The sequence below is a fragment of the Euprymna scolopes genome, chromosome 37, assembly GCF_053919585.1.
Source record: "Euprymna scolopes isolate OS-2025 chromosome 37, ASM5391958v1, whole genome shotgun sequence".
Lineage (NCBI taxonomy): Eukaryota > Metazoa > Mollusca > Cephalopoda > Sepiida > Sepiolidae > Euprymna > Euprymna scolopes.
The window spans coordinates 10,460,844-10,488,448 of record NC_136518.1 but is presented as its reverse complement, the minus strand read 5'-3'; the positions used below and the strand labels follow the sequence as shown (position 1 = coordinate 10,488,448).

Genomic DNA, 27,605 nt, shown 5'->3' with positions numbered 1-27,605 from the left:
TAAGGTTCAATCCTCAGTGTGGTCAACATTCACAATTGTGAATTACTTAAGATTTCTAAATCCTAAACGTAAACCTTTCTAAATGTAACATGCGGTCGCTGCCGAGATTGAACTCGCTGCACGAGTTTGTAGTGCAATTTAAATCTTGTTGGTAGCTGAATATTTGATGCTTCGCTAGAGCTATCAAGGGTATTTTTTATCGTGACGCCATCACTATACGGGTTGCCTACCATTGCTTAAGAGAGGCCTATCTACCCTCAAGAGGAGGATAGATCGCGACAGTTTCCCAACCTGGTATTTTACCTCTAGGTACATACAGTGCCTCACTTTCTCAAATAGTCACTCACCTGGTACTGGTCAGGCTTGACGTTGCTTAACTTTGGTGATCTTGCGAGAACTGGTGTCAACGTGACTGTTCTGTATAGATTTCTATCCAGTCATGGCTGACGGAACAAAAGCCTGCTACTTCTGTCGATTAAATAACGGGTTCTGTTTGAAATTCCGTGCAGATTCCTGAAGTCAACAAGACATACCTGAAGAAGGTCTGAGGTTATATCGACCGGAATGTAAAAATGACAAAATGAGAAGAGTAGTCTGAAGAATCAAAATAATATAAAATGTTTCTTAAAATTTCTTGTTTCAATTATTTTACGTTGCCAACTTTGTGAAGCCAGCTACAGATGAATGAGAAATAGAATCGATAGATCCAAGCGTGTTAACATTATTATTACAGCTATGACAACAGAATATTTTATCATTGTTTTGACTCTCTAGTATATATCTGACAAAGTTAATCAACTGAAAACCATATCACTCTATCTAAAAGCATAAGATATTAACTGATATATACTCAAGAGTCCAAATAATGAAAAGAATATTCTCTCGTCATAGTTCTAGCTATTATCAAAGATTCTTTTAAAGGGTAAATCAGTCGGGAGCTCTGTTTAATGTGCAGAACTATATTGTAATGCAAACATATGGAAAATTGGACATTGTCTTGTAAAACGGTTTGTAATTTGTGGATTTGTTCTTTTTTGTGGACTGTTATCCTCATCTTCATAGTTGTTGTTTTTGCACCACGTTTCGGCCAACTCATCCTCTGGCCTTCTTCGGGTGATTAACAGCGAAAGGATAGGAATGCTGTATCTTGTAACTGTATCTCCAGTAATATTCCCTTTTTTTTTTTTTTCTTTTTTAAAGGATTCTCTGACATTTAGTACCCAGCTTCGGCAAGCTCTTCCGTTAATGTGTAAAATGCTTCGTTCCAAGATCAACACTGACGTAATGGAAGCTATCGAGTTCTTTGTTGTCATGTTTGAGTTTGGCCTCTCTGATTCGTTGAAAGGAATCCGACAGATTTTATTGCTGCTCTACTCCACCAAAGATGCTGCCATAAAAGAGGCGGCCATTATGGCCTACAAACGCATCTACCTGAACCCGACCGGTGGCAGCCAAAGGTTTGTGTTTTTGTCTCCTTCAATTGTTTTTTTTTTTTTTTTTTTTTAAATCAAAAATCAAGACCAATAACTCTGTATTCGTTCATGCAGTGTTACTTCCCTTTATTTAAAACAAAATATATTAACAAAAAAAAACTTTTTTCGTCATTCACACTTTTCAAACAAAAAGAATTTGAGACATATTTTCAAATGCACGTGGTCATTTTTTTTTCTTCTTCCTGATAAATTAACATTTATATTTTGATCCCTTTCTTGCATTTATTTAAAAAATTTAAAGTAAAGAAGGTGCTTCTATATTATAATAATGAAGAAATATCGAATTTCAAGTAAAACAAATGGCCTCTATGTAATTGCTATGTCGCAAATAGTAACATATCCAAAAATTATGGAAAATGATAAGGTAGAAAAATAATTGTTTGAATTAAATTCATTGTGTGATGTAAGCAACAGAACTTAGTTATCTCCCCTGTCAACTTGTTTCTTTTTTTATTAAGCATAATATAGTGATTTTGCTTCATTTCACAAATCTTTTTTAATTATTTTTCTACCTTATCGGTTTTCGTAATTTTTGGATATGTTACTATTTAAGACTGTATAATTATGTACGTATCATTTGTTTCACTTGAAATTCAATCTTTTTGTTTTTGTTATTATAATATAGAAGCGTCGTAAAGAAAATGCAGAAAAGTCTTTATGGTGGACATATCCATCACAGAACGAAGATGGCATATTCCAAAAATCATATAATTTGATCACATAGTTATTTTTTATTTAAGAAAATCAAATTCTAGTTGTGTACTCAATGCGAGAGAAACCAATAACCATATTTTAATTGAATTCAAGAGCGAACAAATCATTTTGGCTATTTCCTTTTTTTAATAGAATGTCAGAAAGACAATGTAAATGTACAATCTAAAACAAAATAATTTATTAACATAACATGAAAACCGTGAAAGGTTGAAAGAAAAATAAATAAGATATGCAAAATAAGACTTTTTTTTTTAATATCAGTTTATATAATCATACAACCTTGTCCTTATCTTTTCCAGAAGCAAGAACCCATCAATGTCTGCAAAAAAATACTTAATCGCTAAAAATCATAAAATTTGATTTTCTTAAAAAGCAAAACTACTTAATCTATTATTAATTTTATTATTGCGGACCATTATCCTTATCTTTTCTTAGTTGTTTCACAACGTTTCGGCCAACTATTCCTCTGGCCTTCGTCAGGTGGTAACCGTGACGGGATAGGAACTCTGAATCTCCTAATTGCATTCGTGGCAATTACTGCCTTCCGTAGTTGTTGTCGTCTCACCACGTTTTGGCCAACTAAGCCTCTGGCTGACTTTGGGTAGGATTGAAACCGCTATCTTCAGACAATTCTCACCTGGAATCGTAGAGATTCAACAACTACGGAAGGCAGTAATTGCAGTGAATGCAGTTAGGAGATTCAGAGTTCCTATCCATCGCGGTTACCACCTGATGAAGACCAGAGGAATAGTTGGCCGAAACGTTGTGAAACCACTAAGAAAAGATAAGGATAATGGTCCGCAATAAATAAAATTAATAAAAAATACTCATTTCCCTGACAAGTTGGTACATCATAAGAGTTTTTCTTTATTTTTGTTTTTTTTTTTTAGAATAAATGCCATTCTAAAAAAAAAAAAAAAAGCATCCCTCCCTTTTTTTTTCTTTAAACTACAAAAAAAAATTTTTTTTTTTTTTTTTATATAAACTGATAGGGTATTATTTATGACTGGGTATCCAAGAAAATTTTTTTCATGAATTCTGAGTTTCGCTGCATACTTTGAAGACTGGTGAATATGATCAAACTACACAAAACATACTGAAATATTTTTTGTCTTTTCTCTCCTTATTTTTAATTATAAAGTAAGTTTAGTTTAGCTTGGTTCATATTGTGTAGAAGCATCAAAGCTTGGTTCAACTTCCTCTGTAATTGGAACTGCTTGCATCACAATTACATGTTTCTGAATATTCCTAAAATGCGCAACTGAATGATAAAAAAATGTGAATAATTTATTGGTCACACGACAAAGGAGGGATTGGACCTAGTAATTCATTCCCCGTTTGTTCGCACTTTTCTTAATAACCATGCATTGGATTATTTTTTACTTAGTCATGGTGAAAGTAAATTTTTGCCAGAACGGATTTTCCAGGATAACTCTGGTGCCTCCCTCCTCCTAGGGGCCATTATTGGGGTAAAATTGCCCCAAAATTGTTTGTTTGCACTTTTCTCAATAACCACGTCTTGGATTTTTTTTGAAATTTTGCACAAACATTAGTCATGGTGAAATTAAATTTTTGCCAGAACAGATTTTCCAGGATAACTGGTTGCCACTCTAGGGGGCATTATAGGGGTAAAATTGCCCCCAAAGCATTCATTCATTTGTTCGCACTTTTCTCAATAACCACGCCTTGGATTTTTGGGGTGGGTGGGAGAAATTTGCACAAACATTAGTCGTGGTGAAAGTAAACTTTTCACTCATAGAGGAGGGATTCTGCATGCTCGGCTTGTTTCTGTAATTATCATCGTATTGGGTTTAACATCTATTTTATATGATGGTATGTGTTGGACGGCTTTTAAAAATTGACTTCAAAACTGACCCGTTTCTGTTAAAGTCTTTATCACTATTTTTCAGATCCATCCTTATCCCTTCGTCCCTTGTTTTGCTTGGCGTTCTCTGTGAATTCAAATGCTACCCTAACTCTTCCACATAGATTGAAGCAAGAACTTTCATTGTTTGAATGCAACAATAACATTGAAGTTTGCTCTTCTACACAGATTGTTCTATATTTTTTTTAGATTTAATTTTTTGTGCAGACTTCATCAGATCTAAGCGAGTCTTTACGACTTTTGTTTCATGTTTTTATTCACTGGCTAGTTCATCTTGCTACAACCTTTATGTGTGTGTATTTAACTGTCTTATTATAGTCGATATTTTATTTCACTCGCTAATTTCACCATCCCTGATCCCCCATCTCCACAACTAAATTGGATAAATAAAACAAATGGCCCCCCCCCTCCCGATTTATATTTCAGTGCTTAGTGTTGGGACGATTAATCGGAATCAGGAATCTGAAAAATCAGAAGATCAGGAGGTATCAGAATTTTGCTGCAAATAAGAGTTTTTTTAGCATATGGATCTATCGATTAACGGTTGGCAGCAAAATTCTGATACCCCCTTATCTTATTTGCAGCATTAAAACAATTGCAAACAAATGTGAATGCAAAATTTACAAGAAAATTTACTGAGCGTTGCCCGGGATGGAAGTGGAATTTTGTTAGCAAAAAGTGCTCAATATCTAAAGTATAGCAGGTGGGTCCCAACGCAACCCAGGCAGCACCAGGTATCCTTGCTAGTAATGGATAAAAATTTGTTTCTGGTTAAAATCTGTTTTCACCTCTCTTCCTAGTATCTATCACTATTTTAGTAATGTCTTTTTAAAAGCTTTTTTTTTTCTCCTCACAGAACGAAAGCTTTAAAAATTATAAACAACCTCACCGATTTGATCAAGAATGCTTCACTGGAAGAATTTATCTCGCTTGACAGAATGGTAAGTTAAAACCTATTTTGATTTAGTTTGGGTTTTTTTTAGACAAAACATTCGTATTAAGAATAAATTTTGTACATTAATTTAAATCTATAAATATAAAAGCGAAAATGTATGTATGTATGTTCGCTTTTTCTGTGTGTCTACAAAAAGCTTCTTTCAGAGAAGCGGTCGGTCGGTTCACAACTTTTTAAAACTTTTTATATCACATAGAAATCGTAATATCTCACAGTTAACAACGAAGCTCGCCTGTCTATTTAATTTGGTCGATTTCGGGAAGATAAATATTCAACATTTGTCGCTCGCCACATGTGGGTTAGTCTTTTTCCTATAACATCTTCGGGGGGGAAAAAAAAAGCGTTCAGCAGTAAATCAATACTATCCCGCAGTCAAAACTTGACCCCATTGAAAACGAGCACCTGCTAAATCCAAGTAATTAAATAAATTCAAACGTGTTTCCGTTAGCATCTCGCGGTGGGGCAATGGTTAACATCGCACGTTTTTTTTTTTTTTTTTTTTTTTTTTCACACTTTAATAATTTACAACTTTGCCTCAAGGGTTTGGGTTCGATCCTCATACTTACTTTTTTTTTTTTTAACCCCTCCAAACACCCGGGCAACGCCGGGTACCCCTCGCTAGTTTTAGATACAAATTTTTTAAAATAAAATTGGCAGAAGCTCTTAAAAGCACCATTTATAAAATTTAAAATGAACAGATCAACTGTTTTAAAAACCACTTAAAGGTGCAAACATTTTATTAAATGAGAAAAAAAAAATCGTTTTCTTTAGTTCTTACATTTTTTTTTTTTTCTTTTTTTGTAATTGAAATGTATCTTAATAATTTTGGACTTTAGAAAATCCATTGTAAGAGAGTAAAAGATCCTTTTTATTTGTTTTTTTTCAATAAGTTGTATATTCGTACCCTTGTGTTGCTATTTTGAACATATGTTTTTATTATCAGCTGCTTAGGTGTGTGATAAACCAGTCTTAATAAAATTGGCAGAAGCTCTTAAAGCAGCATTTATAAAATTATAAATTTAAAATGAACAGATAAACTGTTTTAAAAATCACTGAAGGTACATCTCAATTAAAAAAAGAAAAATGTTGTAAGAACTAAAAAAGAAAAAAAAAAAATTCGGATTTTTTTTTTTCCTTTAATAAAATGTTTGCACTTTCAAGTGGTTTTAAAAACAGTTTGTTTGTTCATTTTAGATTTATATTTTTTTTTGTTTTTGTTTTGATATCATGACAACCACAGCAAATGCAGGGAACAAATGTTCACTAATTTACTAAAAAAAATAATTTTTATTTGAAAATTATAGTTCAGTCATTCTGTGAAAATGATTATTCTCAAGTCTCAATAAGTATGACAAAATGTAGAATGCATATTGATGAGAATATGAAGATTGTGTAGCACCAGCGTTATAGTAAATCGTGAATGGCAAAATTTTTATTTTTAATTAAAATTCTATTATTTGATAATTTTTCCTAATTTTAGGTGTAGATATCTAATTCTTGCTTGATACATGAGTGTATCAAATAGTTTTCATATTATTTTAATGGGAAATGCAATTTTAATGCATGTAATGCAATTTTTATCTGTTCAAAATCTATATATATAAAAGGCAAAATGTGTGTGACCATTTCGTGTATGTCTCGCAAAGGCTTTTCTCGCACACGCTCCCGGGGGGGGGGTTACAATCGCTTAGATGTGTTTATATAGGCCGTAGATAAAAATATCTAGGATTTGGGAAAGCCCGTCGCGTCTAGATTTATTTACATCGACTTTTACAAAATTATTGCTATTTTGGCTTCTCGCGTGTTGATTGGGCTTTTTTTGTATAAAAAGCGAAACTAATTCAAACGGAGGTGTTCTCGACATCGCGCCGAGAAACGTCCAGAAGCAATCAGCTTTGATCAATGTTGTATATCATACAATTGCTAATCAATCTGGTCAATTGGGAGCTGGTTTCCCCCTCCCCAACATCTGTTGGGGAAAAAAACAGTCAAATTTGGGTAAACAAACCCAAACGCTGCCTCGTAGCAAAAGTTAACTGCGTGACTTCTATTTGACCTTCTTAATTAGGTCAAATGGAAGCAGCAGAGTTAACTTTTATTGCGGACACCTGTTTTTAATAGTTAAATAAATGAATTCAAACGTGTCTCTGTATGTCGCGGTGGTCAAATGGTTAACGTCACACGTTTTTTTTTTTTTTTTTTTTCACACTTTAATTTCCAACTTTGTCTCAAGGGTTCGGATTCGATCCTCATACTCACCCACCAAAACTTTTTTTTTTATTTTAGTTTAGTTTGATTTACCCAAAACCACACATACCTCAAAGCACCCGGGCATCGCCGGGTACCCCCCCCCCCCCCGCTAGTCTATAAATATAAAAGCGAAAATGTGTGTACGTTTGTTTTTTGTGTATGTCCGCAAAAGGCTTTTTTCGCCGGGCTTCTCGGTCGGCTCACTCCTTCTTAAAACTTTTTATATCACGTCTAAATCATAATATCTACGGGTTACAAACGAGGGGGGGGTCGCATGTTTGGTCAATGTTGGCTTTTCACCGTCATATCAGACAATTGCTTTCATCTGGACACTCCCCTAATAAACGGGGGGAGCTGGTTTTCCCCAAAGTTGGGTAAAGACAAACAAACCAGATTTTGACCTCATTAAAAACTGTCCCGCAGAAAATATTAACTGCGACCTCATTATTTGATCTCATTAAGTCGATAAGTGCGCGCACCTGTCAATTCTCTTCCTATTTGAATAAATTCAAACGTCTTTCAGTAACTCTTTCTTATTGGCCGAGCGGTTAACATGTCTTTTTTTTTTCACATTTTTCCAACTTCGCCTCAGGGCTTCGGGTTCAATCCTACCCCTTTCTTTTTGATTTAAGAGCACACACACCTCGAAACACCCGGGCAATGCCGGGTACCTCCTCTAGTACTATATAAGCGTCCAAATTTGTTGTACAAATAAGTATAAAAACATTATATCAGCACAATAAAGTGTCTCCTTGCATTACTTCTAAATTAAAATAAATAATCCTTTCCAAACGGAATGCACTTCGTTTAAATCAATGGATTGTTCATGCGTGATTTATATTCTGTTTTAACGGATGATATCATCATTTTGTTATTTGATTCATTGACAAAATTTTTGTAAAAGAATTTTTTTCCAAATTATTCAATGTGTTTTAGTGAATGGCATCTGTTTGTGACGTCAAATGATCAATATCTACAGCAAGAAGACCTGACTTCAATTGGGATTAATTAAGTGACTACTATGTTGTTTTTTTACTATGCTTAGAAGACATTACTTTCTTTTTAAACCCCACTTTTTCATTTTGTTCATTAATATTATCACTTTTTCATTTTGTTCATTAATATTATCACTTTTTCATTTTGTTCATTTTATCAGAAGAAATTGAAATGTTGAAAAATTTTCTAAATTAGGGTCTTAAAAAATGGTTTAAATTGCATTGAGATCAGACATTTACATATTTGAAAATTTAAGGGTTATCTGTTTGCATTGATCACTTAGAGGCACATATACATTCAACACGGAGAGCAGTATGAAGATTCAGGACGAAATTGTCTTAGAGAATTTTATGCATATGATAACCATTTAATAAAAACATAATGGTTTGATAAAAACAGGATAAAGGTGTGATAAAAACAAAGGGTTGATAAAAATATAAAAGGTTTGATAAAAATATAAAAGGTTTGATAAAAATATAAAAGGTTTGATAAAAATATAAAAGGTTTGATAAAAATATAAAGGTTTGATAAAAACAGGATAAAGGTTTGATATAAACATTAAATACAATTATAATTATACATTTAATAAGAATAGGATATATTTGAAATTATGAGGGTGCACTTGGCAATTCAGGAACATTCCCATTATCTTTCCTGTAAAATTTTACACTTAGATTTTATATAGACACTAACCTTTGTTTTTATAGAAAACACAAAACTATCATACACATATATAGATGTCTCTTGTGACTTTTGTAAGATTTAGATTTTAAATTTTTTCTTAAATTCAAGGTTCAAGGCAATATTGGATATCCTTGCTAGTTGGTGATAGTGTAGTAGAAAATTATTTTTTTTTTATTTTTAAGAATTGATTTTCCAAATGCTTCTCATTTTGTTTTTCTTCTAAAATAGATGTGCCAGTTGATGTCATCTGGAGAAGTACCTTCATCTGTCATTCAAATGCTTTGGGAAAGATTCTCGATGAAGGTGGCCGATACGACCCCCGAGGAAAGCAGATTTGCCCTCATCCTTCTAACTATGGCTGCTGGGTAAGAAAACGACTCCGTTCATCTTTATATTTCTTTGACACTCGACCGACACTTTATTATTGTTATTATTTATTGGGTACTTGTGCATCAATCATGTTGACACACCGGTTCTCGCCAGATCACCGAAGTTAAGCAACGTTGAGCCTGGCCGGTACCAGATGGGTGACCATTTGAGAAGGTTGGGCATGGGGCCAGCACCCTCACCCCATAAAAAGAACTCCGTCGCTACAAAAGCATTTACAAAGTTGTAGATGGCCTATGCCCCTTAGGGGCTCAAGGCTATGGATGGATGTGTATCCTTCGATCCGGATGTAACTCTGCATTCGCTTGGTTTTCCCCGGAACATGACATCAACAGTTTGGGTTTAGCTACTGTCTGATGTAACATGACAATCAGCAAATCACAGCATCACGCACTTAGTTTCAACCTGACGTGCATGCGCACGTGTACTACTCCAGAACAGTAGATGAGAAATTGGATAAATATTGGAAACGGAAAAAAAAAAAATTAAAGTAAAAAAAGCAGTCAGTTTTTACTTGCAAGTTATTCAAGACGAGAATAGCAAAACATGAATTGGACTGTCTTGGACGAACAACAGCTACAGACACCGGACGGTGTAATTGTCAACAGTGGAAACTACTGGCAAAAACAATACAATATGCAACATGCAACCACTAGTGCAGCCTCACAAAAAAGAGGGAGCATTACCGATGGCTACGGTTGGAGATGTGCAAATGGTGAAGTGTCGACAGTAAAAGTTCTTTTCCAATTTTCCTTAAAAGAAAAACAAATTAAATTATCGCAGTTTTAAACAAACAAATTTGTTTATTTTATATTTTTTTTAAAAGAACCTTTTTTATTGAAAAAAATAATTCGACAAAAAAAAAAAAAGCACCCCAAAAATTCATTAAAAATCACTTGGAAATTAAGAATTTCCTTTTTTTTACTATTTGCTTCTTATAACCTTTTTTAACACGGTTAATAAAAATTAAAATTAGTTTTTTTTCATGTTTCTACATTTAACATTTTGCTATCATTGACGCGCGGCATAATCCAGCTGTTGACATGTTCCGGGGGAAAGCTGAATTATGTCTCGTACAAAGGTGGCACTAGTACCATTTATTGAAATAGAAAACAATCTTTTATGTCGGGAAGAAAAAACTTTGAACCTTGTCGAGAATTTCCGCTACATTAAAAAAAAATCTGATGTACATACCCATGACGGAAAAAAAATATCATACACCAAAAATCATGTGAATTTATGTAGTAGTTTCATTATTATAAAAAGTTATTTTAAGCAAATCTGACATTTTCCAATGCTTCCTGCTTTCTCATATTAAGAATGACTTTTAAGAATCTTGTAAATTTGAATTATTTGAAGTTATCTTCCTTCTTTTTTCAGAAAGATTGTGTCTCATAGTTCTTCCATAAAATTGATTGATTTTCATGCGTTTTGATGGGCAATATTTTCTTCCATCTTGGATCTATACATTAGTTTTTTTTTGTTTGTTTTTTTTTTAATGCAGGTGGAATTCTGGACAAGCACCAAATCTTTTTAATAATTTTGTTTTAAAAAATAATTAATTTCTCCAGTTAAGTGTCATAATGCATATAAGCTTCTCTGTAAACAAGTCGGTTCCTTCTATCACTTTAAACACCGGAGGCTATTCTCGATCGTTTCAAATCTACAGTCAGACTTTGTATGGAGCACTGTTGTCATAATTGGATTGTTGCGAATTTCTGTCCAATTTAAGGATTCTTGAAAAAAATTGCAGAAATGTATCTGTAATTTTATTGGCTCATCTTTCACGACAACCACACTCTTACAGGTGTGATGTTGCTAGTCTCAGTCTTTTCTATAAATTCTATTATTGCATGGATTTTTCAGAATCTGTTCTGGCTTTGTAACATATTTGTACTAGGCAACGCTGGTACATGGGCCCTGCTAGTATATAATAAAATATGATGCAATGCCTATTAGAGTGTATGACAAGTTATTATTTATTTATTTTTTTTTCAGAGCTGACACTGAGATCATAAAAAGCAATATCTCCGTGCTTGTCACGGTTGGTTTGGGACCTCGGAGTGAAAAAGACTTTAAACTTGCCCGTGATACATGTTTGGCTCTCTTAAAAATTGGAATTGTCAAAAAGGTAATTTAAAAAGAGAAAAAATTATTTTATGTCGAAACTTTTCATTCTTTTTTTTTTTTCTTATTTTTTAAATCCTTTCTTAATTTTATTTTTTCTATTTCATAGAAAGTGGGCCAGCTGGCTCCCAAACCATATCGATTGGAACCCGATCACGAGTTATTTACAAGGCTACAAGAATTGCTTTTGCAAGGTAAGTGAAATGAATTGATTGGTAATTAAATGAATTCTTGAAGAAATGTTGAAATGGAAACTTGAAGAATATACAAGACATGTTAAATATTTGGTATACAGAACACGGACTGTGCTATCGTAGGAATTTTCCATAAAACGTAACGCCTAGCTAATGTAATTACGGCAGCCAGTACCATTTAAGGAAACATTTTCTATGATTCGTTTATTATATAAAAAAGTAAATATTTATCTTGATTTAAACAGAAAAGAAGCATAAAAATTTTTTTATTTTCTGTCAATTTTTTGTTATTCAAAGAAAATTTATTCATAAAATTTACAATTTATTTTTTTCTTGATTTAAATTTTAATTTTTTAAAAGTTTTATCCCAAAAAATCCAATAATTATTCATTGTGCTTTCTTTGTAGCAACCAAAAAAAAAAAAAGCTTTCATTTTTTTCAATTTTTCTTAGAATTATCTTTGTAATAACAAAATTACTATATTTTTTATTAAAAAAAATTTGCATGTTTGCGTGAAAAAAAAAATCAGGAAACTTTTGTTTGACCATTTTTTATTTTTTACGTAAACTGCCTGGAAAATAGCACGGTCCGTATTCTGCATATGTACCAAATATTCCGTTTATGGAAAAGAATTCCGGTGCAATTCAGTCTTTTGTGTTACTTGTAAACATTGGATAGACAAGAACGGTAAGTAGAATTGCAGGGTGTGGTACATTTCGACGTAGCCAATTCTGTGTTGTAATTTCAGCGTGTGGACAGTTTGGCATCAAATTAGCACTTTGTTGTTAAAGTTATTTTTATATTTTTAAAATTGATTTAGTAAACAAAGACTTTTTTCTTTGAATAAAATTGAAATAAAAATTATTCAAAGAAAAAAATTAGATTTAAAAAAAAAACAAAATATTTTTGTAATTACCATGTAATGTAAATCACAACGCAAAAAAAAAAAACACTCAGTCATCAACGAGATTATATTTTCATTGTTTTCCTTAATTAAAAAAAAATTTTAATATTATGTTTTTATCCTTAAAAAAATAAATAAGAAAATAATTAACCAAAAAGAGTTTTGCAAAGACATGATTTTTCTTAAAAACACTTAGTGAGATATATTCTTTTTTTTTTTTTTTTCAATTTAAAAAACAAAAAAGTTATAAAATCGTTTATAAAAATGTGACTGGCATGATCAACACCGAAATGGCCACGCCGAAACGTCCATTCCCGGAGTTACAGGAAGGTTACCAAAGGATAACCAGTTTCTGTAACAATAATTGTAAGAGAATGCCGATGGTTGAGGACTCAAATGCGGAAGTTTTATTGTCTAGGCAATATGATTGGAGCTCAGGCTGGAGCAGGTGTTAGTATGACCAGAGTTAGGTGTGAATAGAATAAGTTCAAGTAACTCATTACTAACTAGCAGAGCATTACCAGTGTTGACTAAGTGAAATTGAAATGAAACTTGGCCAGTGAGGGTTGAGAACATGTGTTGCATGGATAGAAATGATATAAAAATGATACAATCGATGGGTAATATCTTAGAGGCTTAGTTCTAATCTCGGAAAAATTAAATCTGGACAGTATTGGGAGATGTGTGCAGTATAGAGTTCTTTGTAGTTCAAATGAATTGATTGGTTGAAAATAAAGTGATTTGCTTGTGAAGTGTTGGAATGAAAACTTAAAAGATACACAAGATTTATTAAATAGTTTTTAAGACGTTACCATTCAAATGTACCTTGTCTGCCAACCAATGCTCTTTGCATATTTCGGTCAGCTATCACCTTAGTCAGGGTGAGTTGACTTTCTCCATCGCAGTTCACTTATGCTGAAACTGGACCAGGTCAGATGAAATGCTTAGTCAATTCTGATTCCATAGTCATTTTTTTTTTTAATTTTCTAGATACATGTATTCTGATGTTTTTTATTTAGATTTTCTCGAATAAACATTTTCATAATTTTTTTCATTTAGGCTTCTTTGATCTTGACAACAAATTTTGGATTCCATTTTGTGAAAAGGCGATCAACGTGATGTACACATTGTCTGAAAGTCCTGATCATATGTGTGCTGCTTTGGCTAAGGAGGTTGCAAAGAGGTTATGTCAGGTGCCCACAGGTAATTCCACAAAGTTTTTTCTTTTCATGTTTCTAGAGTGAATACCCTGATTTATTGTTTAGTGTACATACATGCATATGTACATTCTTATGTTTATAAGAAGATATATAGTATTGAGGTATATATTCTGTAAATATTGTAACAAAAATGAAGCTCAGCAAAAGTGAATTTTCACTTTCAAAGTATGTATATCATTGTCATTTGAAAACAAAATGTACAAATGTGGAACGATAAAATTTGTCGCTCCAAATAACACAAAACAACACTACAGCTTTATTTTAAAACTTTTATTAAAAAAATCAATTCAGGTAACTTGATTATGTAGTAGAGCTGACATCTATTCAATGTAGCTGCTTTCAGCCTCAATCACTGCCTTGATACGGGTCCAGAATTGGAAGCATGCCTTTTCTACAAGTGCCGGCAGGAGCTTGGTGAATACTCGGCAGATGGCAGCGATCAGGCTGGCTTTGGTGTTGTGGGAGGTCATGTTGGTGATGTTCTTGACATATGATTAAACGAAGTAGCTCAGCAAGTTCAGGTTGGGGTGAGAGAAGGATACAAAGTCGTAGCACTCCTTCTGAAGCCAAGCCTGGGTCTCTTTGGACTTGTGGGCCGGCGCTGAGTCCTGCTGCCACACCCAGAGTCTGCTAGCGGCCACCTGATTGCACCAGAGGATTCCCACACTCTTCAGCACATCCAGGCACACTTTGGTGTTGACTTTCAAGCTGACTTCGAAGATGTGAGGTAGCATGATGTGGTCCTCACTTAAAAGCATACCAAAGATGATAACCGTGGCCTTGTTCTCATCATCTCAAACGTTGAACCATCTGGATTTGCATTTTGAGAGTGCTAGCAATGGCCCTGTTGTAATAATTTGGATCGGTAGAGAGCATGAGTTGTACAGCAGTGCATTTCTGATCTCACTCGTTAAACATTGCGTCACTTTCACACATGATAGAAGGCTCCTATCGCTCTTGGGATTTGTACACAACTGGCCAACCTGTAAATGGTCTGCATGCAGCAAAAAAAACAAAAAACAAAACTGGTTTTCATCAAACGGAAATGGAATCCTGTTGCCTTTTCTAGGACGACAATTTTATCGTTCCACTCTGTATTTAATTCCAGGGCTCTAGGGACAAATTTATCTTTTCTGTATTTTGAGATGAGGATTGATTATTCGGATTCATCGGACGACTGTTTTTATCTTGAGTGTTATTTTCACATTGTTTCAGTCGATGTAATCTGCGACCTTCATTAAAAAAAAAAAAATACAATTGTGAATTACTTCGGACCTCTATCCAATCATGGCTGACAGAACAAAGCATCCTACTCCCATGAAGTAAATAAAGGGTTCTGTTCGAAAGTCCAACCAAATTCCTGAGTTCGACAGAAATATTCCAGAGTTCGACAAGATACACATGAAGGTTGGAGGTTACATCGACCGAAAATCACACTCAAAATGAGAACAGTAGTCCATATCCAAATAATACAAATTTATCTTCAGTTGACTTTAGACAACTGAATATTTTCATTTACTAGCCAAACTTACATGTTCCGTCAAGAGTACATATGTCAAAGATTTTTCTACATCTTTAAAACAAAAAAATTTTGTAATTCTAAATATGTACTTAATTTTATAATTTAACATTTGAAGGTATAAACATTGCAAATTCTTAGATATTTTTTAAACAGCCTTCATAAAAAAGAATGTTGTTATATTAAACCTTTAATTGTTTAAATAATTTAATTTTACTTGTTTTATTTGAAAAAAAAAAAAAAATATTTGAAAAAACATTTTTCACTCGGTAACGAACTTTGAAAAATTGCTGTTGAAAAAAAAACACAATTGCCAAAAGACAAACGTTTTATCATTTCTAGTTTTCATTTGTAAAAAAAAAATCATTTGCAAATATGACTGTTTCATTTGCAATTTGTAAAAAAAAAATCATTTGCAATAAAAATCCCTGAATTCATGCCTGTAATTTTTTATTCTTTTTTTAGTAATAGAGCTAATTCAATTTTTCTTGTAAGGTTTGGGAGACTTTATAGCGTAAAACTTCCATTTTTCTTCATAAATTTCCAAATATGGATTGATTACTCATTTGGAGGAACATATTTGTCCCTGAAGAGTTGTCTTGCGCTATTTAATGAAGCACGTGTAAGATGTACTTGATAAAAAATAATAAAAAAGAACTTGTGATTGTGAATTGAATATATCTGGCTTTGAAACGATAAATTCTATATACACGCACATATATATTGGTGGGACCTGTATTCTGCCATTGCTCGGAAGAGTATATTTAGTCGAGAAATTCCAGGACCCAACATTGAACTGTTGAATTATTTGCTGCTTTATAAACATTGAGAGGGGAGGAGGGTTTGCTTTCTAGATTTATAGCAATAGGGCGAGTAACATGAGAATTTTTTTTTTTTTTATCCACACTTCATCATTTATTTAAACTCGCACATTAAATTAGATATGAAAAAAAGCTAACAGAAAAAATAGCTCTACATCAAATCTTGAGTCATTAAATAACACATTTTTAAAAGGATTGTTTCGGGAATGTTGAGGTGTATAACATCTGACACTAGTGATTATGAATCATGGGTTATATATTTTAGACAACAATGTTTCTAACATGAGCACATTATTTTTCTGTAAATTTAGAGAGATACCATTGAATGCCCTTTGATGGAAGAAGACAAGAAAATTTAAAACAATGTAGCAGTTCAGCCCAGCTTTGCTCGGGCCCTATGTAGTTTATAACTTTGTGTATATCTATATATCTATAAAAGTGAACGTGTCTGTCTGTGTACATTTCCCTACGCAATAACTCTGTCAATTTTTAGTCTACAGACTCGAAATTTGATATACAGGGTACTGAGATTTGGGAAAATCTATGTGATCGGTTTTCGGCCAGAAATTTGGCTGTTAAGGGGTCAAAGTTCAACGATTTGACCTTTGAGAACTCTACCAAACTCCTCCGACAATTTTGGTAGAGTCTGCAAAAGTCGACTCTTTCAAGTTTGACTTCTTGGCAGCCAAATTTTTGCCCAAAAACTGATTAAAAAGCTGGCTGCATGTTTGAATACCCTCTATGTAAAATTTCAAATGTTTAAACCCAAAATTGGCTGAATAGTTTACTAGACACTGGAAAGGTGTATCAATAAAAATACATCTTGCTCTTTTTTTATTGAGTACTTTTAATTACCTCATTAAATTCATGAGTTTTCCCTCGTGAATATCTTTAACTTTGTGTGTGTGTATATATATATATATATATATATAATGTGAACATGTCTATGTGTGTGTGTACATTTCCCTATGCAATAACTGTCAATTTTAAGTCTACAGACTCGAAATTTGATATACAGAGTACTGAGATTTAGGAAAGTCTTTGGAATCCGTTTTCGGCCAGAAATTTGGCTGTTAGGGGGTCAAAGTTCAACGATTTGACCTTTGAGAACTCTACTTTTTTGCTCAACATACAACTCCAAACACCTGGGCAACGCCGGGCTAAAATGCTAGTATATATATATATATATATATATATATATATATATATTTTTATTTTTTTTTTTTTTTATTTTTTTTATTACATTTTCACCCCAAACAAGGCAAATTGCCACTTTGGTGTAGGGGGCTACTATCAGGGGCAACAACTACTGGGGTACTATGTAGGGATTTGGGCAGCAAGGTGTCGGTTCACGTTACACTTGAACTTCTGCACGTCAGTACTGTTGGGGAAGCAGGGACCTGGAATGGAATTCCAGAGTCTTGCGGTTCTGGGGAAGAAACTATTGGAGTAAAAAGATCTTTTACATCTAGGGACCTCTATAGTGTGGGGGTGGGATCTAGTAGCCTGTCGGGTTTGTCGAGGGTGCTCGCGTCGTGGGGGCACAAGTGATTGCAGTTCATCAGAGCATTCACCACTAAAATACTTGTAGAACAGGCAGAGGGATGCAACATTTCGTCGATGGGACAGAGGCTGAAGCTTAGATGCCAGTTCAGGGCCTATCAGATTTGCGACTCTCTTTTGAACCTTGTCAAGGAGCGAGAGACTAGTAGCAGATGCACCAGCCCAGATGTGGCAGCAATACTCCATACATGGGCGAATGGTGGCCTTATAGAGGTACAGGATACTTTCGGGTGTTAGTAGTTTTCTAGCACGGTAGAGAGAGCCCACCTTTCTTGCAGCGGCCCTGGCAATGCCTTCAATGTAATTGTTCCAACTCATGTTTCCTGTGAACGTTAGGCCAAGGAGTTTGAAAGATGGACTCTCAGATAAAGAGTCGTTGGCCATTGCTATTGGTGGTAGAGAGGGTTTCTTGTAATTATTGAATGAAACTAGTTTAGTCTTGGCAGCATTGAACGCGACCAACCACTTTTGTCCCCATTCCACTACAGATTGGAGGTCTTCCTCTAGTGTTTCTGCCATTTCTTTAGAAATGTGTTCATTCGTCTTCCTGTCGTGTCTGCCATAGAGTGTAGTGTCATCAGCATATATACCCATCTCAGAGGCAATGTTGTCGGGGAGGTCATTTATGAATATCAGGAACAATAGAGGTCCAAGGATAGAACCCTGGGGCACTCCTGCATTTATATCATATTGTTTAGATGTGCGACCGTCGAGGACTACCTGGATTTTTCTCTTATCTAAGAAGGATTTAATTATGTTAAGTATTCTACCAGTGATACCGTATGATCTGATTTTACTGAGGAGACCCTCATGCCATACCCTGTCAAAAGCCTTAGATATATCTAGAGCTACCGCTCTGCCTTCCCCCGCTTTGTCCAGTGATTGGTATATACGTTCAGAGATCACGGTGAGGATGTCTGCTGTGGAACGGGCTTGTCTAAATCCATATTGTTTGTCAGTCAGTAGTTTAGCATCTGTAAGATGATGGATTAGAGCGTGGTTAATTATGGTCTCAAATATTTTGGCAAAAAGTGGAAGGAGGCTAATGGGGCGATAATTTGATGGGTCTGTCCTTTCACCAGAATTCTTGAATACTGGTACAACAGAAGCAGTTTTCCAACAGCCCGGAAAGCAAGCTTCATTAAGACATTTGTTGTAGAGTTTGGAGAGAACTGGAGCTACTTCGGCTGAGCACTTTTTTAATAGCACAGCTGGGATAAGATCGGGTCCACATGCTTTTGAGGTGTCAAGGTTTTTTATGATAGCATGCACCTGAGCAGGGGTGGTTTTCAGATCGTCTAGTGTGGCGTCTGTCCGCATAGGAAAGTCAGGTAGGGGGTGGTTGGAAGGGTCCAGTGTGGAGTTTGAGGCAAACCGACTGGCAAGCATGTTAGCCTTGTCGGTTGCTGAGGAGACAACCTCGTGATTGTTGGTTAGTGGGGGAATTGTCGATTGCCCATTATTTACTACACTGTTGTAGATTTTCCAGAAGTCTCGAGTTCCTAGTTTTTGTGCTTCGATGCGCTTTTTAGTGGTTTCCGTAAATTCTCTCTTAGCTGTCGCTATTTCTTTCTTAACGTTATTTCTAGCTTCTATATACTTCAGTCTGTTTGAACTGGACTTATGTCGGTTAAACCTACGGTATGCATGCTGCTTTTGAGTAATGGCAGTTGCACAAGTCGACGTAAACCATTGGGGAGAGTGGGGCTTACTATAAAATTTCCGCATGGGAACATGCGCTTCGATTGCAGTTTTGAACCAGTCAGTGGTCTCGTTTGCACACTGTTCAGCAGGGAGAGAGAAAATATTTTTCCATGGAGCATCTCTAATTAGTTCCCTGATGGCTTCCCAGTCAGCCTTATTATAATATCTCGTTGTTTTGAGCACTGGCTCTTCAGTTTTGGGTCTAGAGTTTAGGGCGATTTCAACCATTATCACTGCATGATCAGCGTTCCCGAGTGGGCTGTGGGCCTTCGCTATGCAGTCATCGGGAACTGTGGTCAAAAACAGATCTAGAAGTGATGCGTGTTGTTCTTCCTGGTCAGGGAAACGGGTTGGAAACGTAACAATTTGTGATAGGGAGTGAGATATAGCGAAGCTATGGGTTGTGCTGCCCGCTGCATCTGTGTGAGTAGAGAATCCAAGCCAGTTTTTGTGGTGGACATTAAAGTCACCAAACACATGTATTTGTGCGCTAGTGTCGAGGGACAGTGCCGTGTCTATGCTGTCAGATACTTTGTTTATTATGGAGCAGTCCTGAGTCGAGGGAGAGCGGTAGAGAAAATAATAGTAGCTAATACTGTGTTGCACGTTTAGTCTAAAGCACATAAAGGCTTGATCATCTGTTTCTAGGTTTGTTTCTCTAGTCAAGGGAAGGGTATTACGAATGTAAACTCCAAGTCCGTGCATATGTCTGTCAGAGTCCTTACGGCAGAGTGGGAGATATCCAGGCATGTTAAAGTGGTTAGAGGGAATGGAGGAGTGTAGGTTAGTCTCACTTAGTGCTAAGATATCTGGGGTATTTGTTAAGAGAAATGCTTCAACATCAGCTAAGTTAGTTCTAAGCCCACGGATATTTGTGAATGAGAGCCTCAAGGGAGGAGGCAAGTTGAATTTGTTTGTCCCTAATCCTGGTTTAAGCTTATTTTTAGATTGTACTGTCGTCATATATATATATATATATATATATAAATATAATTGTTTATACTCACCTTGTGACTGGTATTCTACTTATTTATAAATTAAAGTTTAAATAGAAAAGAAAATACTTGATTTAAATTTTGTAAAACTGTTGTAAAAATAAATTTTATTAATTTTCGTTTTTTTTTTCAAAAAAAAGAAAAAGCCGCCGAAGGTGATGAATCTGGGTATGCTGATTGTGCTGGACTATTGACTCGTTTTGTGTCCTTGGTTGGCAACATTGCACACCGGCAATTTGAGTATCTGGAAAAAGATATAATAAACGAGCTGAAACGACGAGCTGCTGTCCTGGAGAAAGGAAAGTCCAAGAAAAAAGGCGGAGATCGGACAATGGTGAGTTTTCTTTCCTCCTGTCCCGCCTTATCTATCACAGGGTTTGCCTAGGAACCCAGGGAATATTTTCTAGGTGTTCCCAGGCAAAAAAAAAATACATAACTTATGGGTACACAATGATATTTTGGTGGTCGATGAGGACAGCACAAAATGTTCAGAGGAGTAACCCTAATAATAATACGAGGTGCCTTCAATAAGTTTCCAGATTTTTCAACATGTCCTCATGTTCAGATTGCAGTTTTGAAATTTACCAGCTGTGATAATCAGGCTTTAGTAGTATGTATTCCAATTTCTGCTGTAGCTGTTCATTTGAACCTGAAATCATGAAAATTAATCATCTCATAAGATGTATAGCAATAACATATTGAATTATTAAGAGTCTCCGGCAATTTTAAATGTTGATACAAAAGTTTCGAAACTTATTTAAGTCATCTTGTACATCATATTAAACGTTAATTTTCAAATGTTAATTTTTTCTTTTCTTTCTGTAGAATTCGACTGCTGCTACAATGGAGGAGGAACTTGGTTTGGTCGGAGCATCAGCTGAGGATGATGAATCCGAACATGTTCGGAAAGTTTGTGAAAAGGAAATTCTTGTTGGTAAGTGATTTTTTTTTTTTTTTTTTATAATAATACCCTTCATGTTTGTACATTTATATGCAACAGGTGCATGTGAATATTGTTTTCCTTAAGACTGACAGTAACTTTGAGAAATTTGTTTGATTTAAAGAAACAAATAATTTTTGTTTACTTTTTATTCTAATAAACACTATTTTTTATTCTAATAAACACTATTTTTTATTCTAATAAACACTATTTTTTATTCTAATAAACACTATTTTTTATTCTAATAAACACTATTTTTTATTCTAATAAACACTATTTTTTATTTTAATAAATGCTATTTTTTATTTTAATAAACACTATTTTTTATTTTAATAAACGCTATTTTTTATTTTAATAAACGCTATTTTTTATTTTAATAAACGCTATTTTTTATTTTAATAAACGCTATTTTTTATTTTAATAAACGCTATTTTTTATTTTAATAAACACTATTTTTTATTCTAATAAACACTATTTTTTATTCTAATAAACACTATTTTTTATTCTAATAAACACTATTTTTTATTCTAATAAACACTATTTTTTATTCTAATAAACACTATTTTTTATTCTAATAAACACTATTTTTTATTCTAATAAACACTATTTTTTATTCTAATAAACACTATTTTTTATTCTAATAAACACTATTTTTTATTCTAATAAACACTATTTTTTATTCTAATAAACACTATTTTTTATTCTAATAAACACTATTTTTTATTCTAATAAACACTATTTTTTATTTTAATAAATTCTATTTTTTATTTTAATAAACACTATTTTTTATTTTAATAAACACTATTTTTTATTTTAATAAACGCTATTTTTTATTTTAATAAACACTATTTTTTATTCTAATAAACACTATTTTTTATTCTAATAAACACTATTTTTTATTCTAATAAACACTATTTTTTATTCTAATAAACACTATTTTTTATTCTAATAAACACTATTTTTTATTCTAATAAACACTATTTTTTATTTTAATAAACGCTATTTTTTATTTTAATAAACGCTATTTTTTATTTTAATAAACACTATTTTTTATTCTAATAAACACTATTTTTTATTCTAATAAACACTATTTTTTATTCTAATAAACACTATTTTTTATTCTAATAAACACTATTTTTTATTCTAATAAACACTATTTTTTATTCTAATAAACACTATTTTTTATTCTAATAAACACTATTTTTTATTCTAATAAACACTATTTTTTATTCTAATAAACACTATTTTTTATTCTAATAAACACTATTTTTTATTCTAATAAACACTATTTTTTATTCTAATAAACACTATTTTTTATTCTAATAAACACTATTTTTTATTTTAATAAACACTATTTTTTATTTTAATAAACACTATTTTTTATTTTAATAAACACTATTTTTTATTTTAATAAACGCTATTTTTTATTTTAATAAACACTATTTTTTATTCTAATAAACACTATTTTTTATTCTAATAAACACTATTTTTTATTCTAATAAACACTATTTTTTATTCTAATAAACACTATTTTTTATTCTAATAAACACTATTTTTTATTCTAATAAACACTATTTTTTATTTTAATAAACACTATTTTTTTTATTTTGATAAACACTATTTTTTATTTTGATAAACACTATTTTTTTTATTTTGATAAACACTATTTTTTTTATTTTGATAAACACTATTTTTTATTCTAATAAACACTATTTTTTATTCTAATAAACACTATTTTTTATTCTAATAAACACTATTTTTTATTCTAATAAACACTATTTTTTATTTTAATAAATTCTATTTTTTATTTTAATAAACACTATTTTTTATTTTAATAAACACTATTTTTTATTTTAATAAACGCTATTTTTTATTTTAATAAACACTATTTTTTATTCTAATAAACACTATTTTTTATTCTAATAAACACTATTTTTTATTCTAATAAACACTATTTTTTATTCTAATAAACACTATTTTTTATTCTAATAAACACTATTTTTTATTCTAATAAACACTATTTTTTATTTTAATAAACGCTATTTTTTATTTTAATAAACGCTATTTTTTATTTTAATAAACACTATTTTTTATTCTAATAAACACTATTTTTTATTCTAATAAACACTATTTTTTATTCTAATAAACACTATTTTTTATTCTAATAAACACTATTTTTTATTCTAATAAACACTATTTTTTATTCTAATAAACACTATTTTTTATTCTAATAAACACTATTTTTTATTCTAATAAACACTATTTTTTATTTTAATAAATGCTATTTTTTATTTTAATAAACACTATTTTTTATTTTAATAAACACTATTTTTTATTTTAATAAACGCTATTTTTTATTCTAATAAACACTATTTTTTATTCTAATAAACACTATTTTTTATTCTAATAAACACTATTTTTTATTCTAATAAACACTATTTTTTATTCTAATAAACACTATTTTTTATTCTAATAAACACTATTTTTTATTCTAATAAACACTATTTTTTATTCTAATAAACACTATTTTTTATTCTAATAAACACTATTTTTTATTCTAATAAACACTATTTTTTATTCTAATAAACACTATTTTTTATTCTAATAAACGCTATTTTTTATTCTAATAAACGCTATTTTTTATTTTAATAAACGCTATTTTTTATTTTAATAAACACTATTTTTTATTCTAATAAACACTATTTTTTATTCTAATAAACACTATTTTTTATTCTAATAAACACTATTTTTTATTCTAATAAACACTATTTTTTATTCTAATAAACACTATTTTTTATTCTAATAAACACTATTTTTTATTTTAATAAATGCTATTTTTTATTTTAATAAACACTATTTTTTATTTTAATAAACACTATTTTTTATTTTAATAAACGCTATTTTTTATTTTAATAAACACTATTTTTTATTCTAATAAACACTATTTTTTATTCTAATAAACACTATTTTTTATTCTAATAAACACTATTTTTTATTCTAATAAACACTATTTTTTATTCTAATAAACACTATTTTTTATTCTAATAAACACTATTTTTTATTCTAATAAACACTATTTTTTATTTTAATAAACACTATTTTTTTTATTTTGATAAACACTATTTTTTATTTTGATAAACACTATTTTTTTTATTTTGATAAACACTATTTTTTTTATTTTGATAAACACTATTTTTTATTCTAATAAACACTATTTTTTATTCTAATAAACACTATTTTTTTTATTTTAATAAACTATTTTTTTATTCTAATAAACACTATTTTTTATTTTAATAAACACTATTTTTTTATTTTGATAAATGCTATTTTTTAATTCTAAGAAATGCTACTTTATTCTAAGGAACGAATAAAACACTTTTTTCTAATAAAGAAATTATAAATATTTTTCTCTCTCAGGTGAAACCTTCCTTGCCTCTGTGGCTCCATTAGTTGTAGATGTGTGTCGTAATCAATCTAAATATTGTGATCCTGATCTCCGCACTGCGGCTTCTTTGGCTCTTTCCAAACTCATGTTGCTCAGGTAAGGTCTAACAAAATAAATCCAACTTTGCTTTTGTTTCAAATCCTTGCAATTGTTTTGAAGCTGATTCTCGAGATCCTGCGCTCAGAGGCCTGACGTCTCGAGATGTCGCGCTCGGAAGATAGTCATTTATTTTAAAAAAAAATTTTATTCTTAATTTTTAAAAGACTCAATTTTGTATTCTGATCATTTTCTTGACTATTTTCTCTGACAAAATAATTACGTACTTGATAAAAAAATAAACTATCACAAGCCATGAATATTACAATGTTTCCTGTTTTTTTTTTCTTTCAGCTCAGAGTTTTGCGAGGAACATTTGCAATTATTGTTCACAATTCTAGAAAAATCAAATCTTTGTATAATTCGATCTAATACGATTATCGCCCTGGGTGATCTTGCTTTCCTCTACCCTAACCAGATCGAACCGTGGACAGGACACATGTATTCCAGGTAAACATTTTCACAACTTGTGTTTGTATTAAAATCCTGTGTAAAAAAAAAAAAAAAAAAAAAACTTTAATTTTTTTTTTTTCTTTTTTCAACCACCTCCTCCTCTTTCATCCCATGTTTCACCATTTTTATTCTCCCCTCTTTGTTTTTTCCTTCTGTTCCTCTGTTTCCCCCATTTCCCTCCGTTTCTCATTCCCACCTCTCTCACTTCCCTTTCGTTTTTCCATTTTCCTCTCCCTTCCCTCCTTTTCCTTATTCATCCCCGCCCCCATCAGTTCTTTTTTATTCTTTTCTGTGGTTCTTTTTCATTTTTTCTTTTTTTCTCATTTTTCTCAAATTTCATCACATTTTCTTTCATTTGTATGAAAATACACTTTTTTTTCATAGTCATTTTTTTCTTCCATTTAGGTTGCGAGATCCATCATCTTTGGTCCGCCGTACAACAGTGTCCGTGTTATCTCACCTTATTCTAAACGACATGGTCAAAGTGAAGGGTCAGATCAGCGAAATGGCCACGTGCATCATTGATGATGACGAAAAAATCCAAGGATTGGCAAAAGTTTTCTTCATGGAACTTTCCAAAAAGGTTTTTATGTATTTTTTTTCGTATAATCTCGAAAGTGGTTACTAAACACGGAGACCATTGATTCCATGAAAATCCAGTTTCTCAAAACGAGCATTCTGGATGGGAACAAAAATAAAGATTGCCTCAGTCTAGAAGGACTTCTTCACTGACTGAAGACAGAAAAGACTAAGTGTAGCATTAGAACAGATACTACACTATTGTTGATTGAAAGTTCTACATTTGTATCCAAGTCTTCTTGTCCTCTCTTTATCCTGCTGAAGCTAAAATCCGATTTTTTGCGATGAATTGCGTCATCTGTTTCCAAACATCCTGCAACACTTGGTATTCCCGAATGATTACATATTATGATGCAGATCAATCCAACAGTGACTTTGTTGCTGTTGAGGTACGATTCTGTTCAATCTTAAAAGGTTATCCCTCCCAGGCTTTACCTTCTTTGAGAAGGGGGGGGGGTTGTTTATTGCTAATCACCTAAAGTGCCCCTACTGAAGAATATCAACAGGGCTGCTATGGCATTTATGTGGGCCAGAGCATTGTTACAGCCTACGAAAATCTGTCAATAAAAAAATATGTTAAAAAGTTTTCTCTGATATGGTTTTAATTATTTGATTTTAAAAACTTTTCTCTGCATATATTCTCATATGTCAATTATAATGTAATTTGTACAACAAAGTTCTTTGGAGAATGAATGATTTATTCAACCATGCAATCGTCCAGTAGCTGAAAGTTCAAAATAAGGAAGGGAAAGAAAAAGCACACGGCTTAATTACGAAGGCTGTTCCAAAAGTAATGGCGTTTTTTTTTTTCTCTATTCCACGTGTATGAGTCAGAGGAGATTGCAAATTGAATTGTTATAATGACTGAACTTGTGTATTCATAACTTGGAAGTTTCATCTCTCTGTTGCAAATATTGATGGTCTGAGACACTTAAAAGCAATCCCTGTCATGGACATGTGTCAGAAGCAGAGATGCGTCATTGAGTTTCTGGCAAAAGTTCATTGAGAATGGTGATGACTATATAGAAAAATAAGTTCTGGGGCACAAAAGGTCGCTCGTTTAATGGTACCACTCCCGTCTTTGTAGCTCTTCAATGTTTTAGTTTTTAAGTTAAAAATAAAAAATTAGGAGGCCTTACTTTTGAAATGACTCATTATTTTAATAGATCATTTAAAAACAAAAAAAGAAAATTTAAGCGTCTAAGAAATCTAAATGTTCTTTCTTTTTCGTTTTAGGGCAATGCTGTTTATAACGTTATGGCAGATATAATCAGTCGTTTGTCTGATTCTGAAATTGGTGTGGAAGAAACCCAGTTCCAAACCATTATGAAGTAAGTGACTGCTTCACTGTTACATACTACTTAGCTGTAATTTGCTTTTGAAGTTAAGTATTTGGCTAAACAGATACAAAAGGTTACTTGAGTATGATGTTTTGATCACCTTTTTCTACGCTATTAGACAAAGCAAAAATTCCAGATAACCGGATCAAATAGATTTGAGGCACCCCAAAATAAGCAACATCCAAAAGGACATTTTTTTAAAAAACTGTTTGCTTAAAATTTTTTGGTTTTATTTGCTTATTAGCAGGGGTATCCGGCATTGCCCGGATGTGAAGGTTTTATCGTAAGGGTATTGATCAACAGTCCTAAAAAAAAAAAAAAAAAGGAACCGTTTCAAAACC

The 27,605-nt window shown here is 32.2% G+C and overlaps 1 protein-coding gene across 2 annotated transcripts in view; it reads left to right on the top strand.

Moving 5' to 3' along the window:
* LOC145261079 (condensin complex subunit 1-like) overlaps positions 1–27,605 on the top strand; it is a 125,660-nt gene that overhangs the window by 80,605 nt on the left and 17,450 nt on the right. For both annotated transcript variants that reach the window (XM_080119258.1, XM_080119257.1), the window contains 12 exons: positions 1,201–1,457; positions 4,949–5,033; positions 9,206–9,342; positions 11,363–11,495; positions 11,601–11,685; positions 13,649–13,792; positions 20,552–20,745; positions 21,237–21,345; positions 24,769–24,892; positions 25,187–25,342; positions 25,751–25,928; positions 27,161–27,255. In XM_080119258.1, the coding sequence (XP_079975384.1) occupies positions 1,201–1,457; positions 4,949–5,033; positions 9,206–9,342; positions 11,363–11,495; positions 11,601–11,685; positions 13,649–13,792; positions 20,552–20,745; positions 21,237–21,345; positions 24,769–24,892; positions 25,187–25,342; positions 25,751–25,928; positions 27,161–27,255 (1,697 nt within the window). The remainder of the gene's footprint in view (positions 1–1,200; positions 1,458–4,948; positions 5,034–9,205; positions 9,343–11,362; positions 11,496–11,600; positions 11,686–13,648; positions 13,793–20,551; positions 20,746–21,236; positions 21,346–24,768; positions 24,893–25,186; positions 25,343–25,750; positions 25,929–27,160; positions 27,256–27,605) is intronic.